The following is a 3619-nucleotide window of genomic DNA, read 5'->3' as shown; positions in this document are numbered from 1 at the left end:
AGACCTGACTGTCCTGGACTGACCCTGTAGACAGGCTGGCCTCAAACTCGGAGATTCACCTGCCTCTGCCTCCCGAGTGCTGGGATTAAAGGTGTGCGCCATCTCTGCCCAGCAGAGAACTTAAACCTTTTCTTTGTTTTTATATCAAGTTGCCTGTCCTCTTACAGTTGAGTTGTAAATGTTCTTTTTATATTCTAGATACAACTCCTTTGTTGGATATGTTTTACAAAAATTCCAATCGTTGGTTTGCCTTTGTCTAAGACACTTTAATAGTATCTTAGAAGAAATAATTTTTTTTATTGGGATAGTATCCAGTTTATTGATACTTTACATCTTGTGTGTTTGTGCTTTTACAATAATAACCATGCTGTCATTCTGGTTTTTAAGATCGATTTCATTTTTAGCTATGTGTCCCATATGCACCTATGTGAGCTTGTGTGCGCGTAACACAGTGGTTCTCAACCTGTGGCCCATAGCCCCTTTGGGGGTCCCATAGCAGATATTTGCATTGGAATTCATCACAGTGGCAAAATTACAGTTTAAAGTAGCAATGGAGTAATTTTACGGTTGGGGATCGCCATAACGTTAGGAACCCTATTAAAGGGTGGCAGCATTTGAAAGGTTGAGAACCACTGATGCCTTCAGAAATCAGAAGATCATGCTGAATCCTGTGGGAACTGAACCCAGGTGGCCCTTTGCAAGAGTGGTCAGCTCTCTTAGCCTCTGACCACCTCTCCAGCCCCGTTTTGCGCTTTCTTTTTATATTGTATCAATATAGCAGAAACAGTTCGAAACCACAAGGGTTTCTTCAGTGCTTTCTTCTAGAAACTTCACGAGCTTTTCCCAGTAGGTCTGCAATCTGTTTCTAGCTAATTATGGATAAGGCTTGAGGTGGAGTGACTTTCTTCTGGCTCATTCCTCGCCATCAAAGGTTAATTTTGCTAAAATGGAAATCTTACGGTGTCACAGCTCTGCTTGCATGTCATCCATGAGGGAAGACTTCAGCTTACCTGCTGAGCTAGGTACACAGCTCTGATTATGTCCCTTCCAGCACTTGTTTCCCTGTTCATGGACATTACTGTATCCTTCAAATGTGAATCAACTCTCCATACTTTAGGGCTCGTTATCATTGTTCCCCTTGCCTGGAAATCCAGTGGTTTGATGCTGAATGGTTTTTATTATCAATTTGACACCATCCGGAATCACCTGGGATAGGCCCTTGATAAGGAATTGTCTACATCAAGTTGGCCTGTGGTCATATCTACAGGGGATTGTCATGACTGATGGTCTTAATTAATTACATTGACAAAGGAAGTCTTAAAACAGCCTAGCATAGACTCTGTCCTGTGGTTCACACTTTTGATCAGATTAGCAAATTCAGTATGTCATGGTTTAAATAGGTTTGGCCTGAACAGACTCATGTGTTTGAATGGTTGCCTCACAGGGAGTGGCACTGTTAGGAGGTGTGGCCTTGTTGGAGTGAGTGTAGCCTTGTTGGTGGAAATGTGTCACTGCTGGGGTGGGCTTTGAGGTCTCCTAGGCTCAGGCTCCGTCCAGTGTGGAATCAGAGCCTTCTCCTGATTACCTATGGAAGACAGTCTCCTTCTGCTGCCTGCAGATCATGATGTGGAAATATCGGTTCCTCTGGCACTCTGCCTGCACACTGCCTGCCAGGCTTCCTACCATGATAATAGTGGACTGAACCTCTGAAACTGTAAGCCAGCCCAATTAAATGTTTGCCCTTATAACAGTTGCTTTGGTAATGGTGTCTCTTCACAGCAATGGAATCCTAACTAAGATAGAAGTCAGCCATATTAGTAGACACATGGAAGACAGAAATTGGTATTAGATGCTACGATAGGCCTGACCATGTTTTTGCTTGGAGAAATGTGGATTTGGATTTGGAAAGCAGTGGAATGGCTTACGCGAGGCTTAATGGGCCGTCCAAGAACCCTGGGGGTCTGGCTCAAAAGGTTTGAGAGAAGAATTTTAGTATGTGGCCTAGAGACTGTCCTTGTGATATTTTGATATCAAATAAAACTGCTTTTTGACCTTGTCTAAATAGTCTGCCCTAGGCTAAAATGAAGAGATTTAGATTAATTTCATTGACAAAGAAAATCTATAAATGACCTAGCCTAGACTCTGTCCTGTGGTTCACGCTTATGAAAAGCCTTTTGCTCAGATGCAACAAATTGAGAAAGGAATGGTTCAAAGATTAAAGGGGGCACTGGGAAGTGGACTGGAGCTAAGTCCTGTGTTCAAGGGTACTGAATGGAGTTAAGGGAGTGATGACTTGAGGGCAAGGTCCCCCTAGCTAAGCTTATTGTTCCTATGTTTCAGCTGAACAAGGGATAGTCATATCGTGTTAGGCATTATTACGACCTGGTTATTATTTTCATTTGGACATAAGGAGATATGATTGTGTGTCAAACTGACAAGGGCTGGATTGTGATGGCTAGTCTGGATTGTGATGGTTGTTAGCTATATCTGAAATGAACTGTAATCTGGAGATGGAGAGCTCACTTGATCCTGAGGCTGAAAGACACAGGCATTTGATCCGGCTCCTGAGGCATGGCGGTCATGCTTTCAAAGTTCTTGTGAAAGGAATTAAAGATAAGCCGAGGGCCAAGCATAGACCTAAGTACACACCTTTAATCCCAGGATACAGAGGCAAGCAGATCTCTGAGTTCAAGGCCAGCCTGGTACAGAGCAAGTTGCAGGTAAAGAAAAGCTTAGGTCCAGGTGTGGTGGTACATGCCTTTAATCCCAGCAGAAGCTGACAGCTTCGGCCTCTTTTCTCCGGCTTTAGAGTCAGAAAAGAAAGGGTTGCTGGGACAATCGATCTGGTTGGCTGACACTAAGAAAGCAGTGATGGTTAACAAGAGATCAGCATCACCGAGGTGAAATCTGGGTAGTATTTTCTGAGAACACACACAAGCTGTACTCTAGAGCTAGACCTCGTGCTGGCAGCCAGACTTGGTAATGTGTGCGAATCACCCAGGCGGTACTGCTTTTGAAGGCATGAAGGAGTTGTGGAGAGCAGCTGAGGCTTGGCACTGTAAGAAGCCAGGAAAAGCGAAGGTACAACCTCATTGGCAGCTGAGGTCGAGGCGTGCATAGCCCTGGGAAGACAGCCTGTGAGAGAGTATTGGTGAAAGCATGGCCTGGTTGCAAACAGAAGAGCCCAGTGCCCCGGGAAGACCACTGAGAACAGCAGCAGTGGAGTGCAGTCAGCCAGAGCCCGGAGTGCGGCAGAGGGCAGAGCTGGAGAAGTGACCCGATCCCTTCGGAGGAGCCTAGAAGATTATGTGTGGATCCCGGACACTGGAACATGTTTTGAAATTGAAGCTGCCTTGGAGACTCCAAGATGTTAAAGATTCCAGAGCCTTGGGACACCTGCTCAGGGGAGCTGCTAACAGGGAGAGGGACCAGCCCAAGGGAAGGAAGTGTGCTGCAGTCAACAAGGCTCAAAGAAGTTGGACATCAAACATCAAGATGCAAAGCTTGGAGTTTGCCCAACTGGTTTTTGTCTTGCTTAGGTCCAGTATTTCCTCACTATGACATCTCAGAATAGTAATGTATGTCCTGTGATGTTAGCAGTATGTGATATGTTTTTTTT

General features: G+C 45.0%; 1 protein-coding gene across 1 annotated transcript in view; it reads left to right on the top strand.

Annotated features, from left to right (window-relative positions):
* The first annotated feature begins 1916 nt into the window (after positions 1 to 1916).
* Positions 1917 to 3619, top strand: part of Limk1 (LIM domain kinase 1) — an 8735-nt gene continuing 7032 nt past the window's right edge. The window contains exon 1 of the mRNA XM_055606039.1: positions 1917 to 1973. Coding sequence (XP_055462014.1) covers positions 1917 to 1973 — 57 coding nt within the window. The remainder of the gene's footprint in view (positions 1974 to 3619) is intronic.

Source organism: Psammomys obesus, unplaced genomic scaffold, assembly GCF_907164565.1.
Source record: "Psammomys obesus unplaced genomic scaffold, mPsaObe1.curated_primary_1811, whole genome shotgun sequence".
Lineage (NCBI taxonomy): Eukaryota > Metazoa > Chordata > Mammalia > Rodentia > Muridae > Psammomys > Psammomys obesus.
This window is presented reverse-complemented; position numbering and strand designations above follow the sequence as displayed.